General features: G+C 67.0%; 1 protein-coding gene across 1 annotated transcript in view; it reads right to left on the reverse strand.

The window, feature by feature from the left end:
- The window catches only part of FCHSD1 (FCH and double SH3 domains 1), an 8,797-nt gene that overhangs the window by 4,951 nt on the left and 2,348 nt on the right, over nucleotides 1-1,498 (reverse strand). Inside the window, exons 3-4 of the mRNA XM_019472088.1 lie at nucleotides 1,231-1,276; nucleotides 287-360 (exon numbers count right to left, since the gene is read on the reverse strand). Coding sequence (XP_019327633.1) covers nucleotides 287-360; nucleotides 1,231-1,276 — 120 coding nt within the window. The remainder of the gene's footprint in view (nucleotides 1-286; nucleotides 361-1,230; nucleotides 1,277-1,498) is intronic.

Consider the following 1,498-nt stretch of genomic DNA (forward strand, 5'->3'; position numbering starts at 1 on the left):
CCCTGCCAGACAGCGACCGCATTCCTGTGGGTGTGGGGGTTAAGACAGGGCAGGGTACTCTCCTGCCTCCCTGCCAGCTTTTGGGGATGCCCGGCAGGACAGCCAGCACCCCCAGCCCCTGCGGTCCCCTTCGAGATGGGTACCACACCCTTGGGGACATCCCACCCAGGACTGCATCCCCGGGACACCTGAATCCTGGTTGGCATTAGGCATCTCCCAGCTGGGAGGGCCACGGACGGGTGCAGCCAGCCCCAGCCCCTTGTCCCCAGCCCTGTCCCCAGCCCACCTCGAGTCGCCAGCCTCGCCCCGGCCCCGTTGCCAGTCTCTCTTCATAAACTGGCTCGCCAGCCTCTGCAGCGCCTGTGGACAGACCCGTCACCACCAGCACTCCCCAACCCTACCAGGCACCCCAGCACCCCGCCGCCCCACTCCAGGGCTGAAACTGGGCTTCCCCACACCAGCTGCCCACCCCACGGGTGTCCCCAGAGCAGGGGACACACACACACCCCACAGTGGCTCGGTGTCAGCAGGGACCCCATTGCCCTCCCTGCAGGAAAACCTTTTGTGGAGTAGCCACCACCACGAGATGACCCCCCCCGCTGCGGCTTTTGGGACAGAGGACTGGCAAGGGGACACCACTGAGGGACACCGGCTGCAGAGGCAGAGTAGAGGAGCCCCCAGCAAAGCCAAGCACAGCATGACCCCAACCCTGGGGGGGACGGTCCCCCCTCCAGCCTGGGGGGGGAAGAGGGAGCAGGGTGGCATGGTGCCTGGCTGCAGGAAGGGGGGATGCATCTCTGCTGCAGGGTGTCCCCAAGGGATGCTGCGGGGACATCTCACGGAGCAAAACCAGGCTCTGACATTTAAGAGCGGAGCCCTGTGATGATCCAGCAGAGAGCAGAGCCGGGCGGTTTCCTCCCCTGGCAAGGTTTTCCCTCCGGGCCCCCAAAACACCCGAGGTTCAGGCCATGCTGTGCTCAGCAAAGCACCCCAGCGGGTGCTCTAATGTGGTCGGTCCCCCCCCGGCAGGCAAAATGCTGCGCCCATCCGCCACCGGCCTCCGTGGCTGGCATGGAGCAGCTAAGCCCCGCTTTGCTTGGATAATTTCCAACGCTGCCCGTCGCCTGCGTGGGGCCGTGCCCGGCGCCAGAATACCCCACGTAGGGAAGATGGGGCTCGGTGCTCAGGCCTCCCCAGGTATCGGTCCCAAAACCGGCGGCACCTCCTCACCTGCCCGTACTCCCTGTCAATGGCGGCCCTCTGCTTGCTGTAGGACCTGTGGAGAGAGGGCACGTGGGGCAGGCGAGGACCCACGCAGGGGGGCAGGGACGGGCCACCCCTGCCATCAGTGCCCTGCCATCACCTCCCTGCCATCACCCCGCACCGGGATGTCCCCACGTGGCCACCCCGGCGGGTGATGGAGCCCACGACCTCGACGCGGCAGGCTCAAGGTGAGCCGTGCCTGGCAGGCTGGCCCCCGCCCCACACGTGGGATGAG

Source organism: Aptenodytes forsteri, unplaced genomic scaffold, assembly GCF_000699145.1.
Source record: "Aptenodytes forsteri isolate BGI_AS27 unplaced genomic scaffold, ASM69914v1 Scaffold659, whole genome shotgun sequence".
Taxonomy (NCBI): domain Eukaryota; kingdom Metazoa; phylum Chordata; class Aves; order Sphenisciformes; family Spheniscidae; genus Aptenodytes; species Aptenodytes forsteri.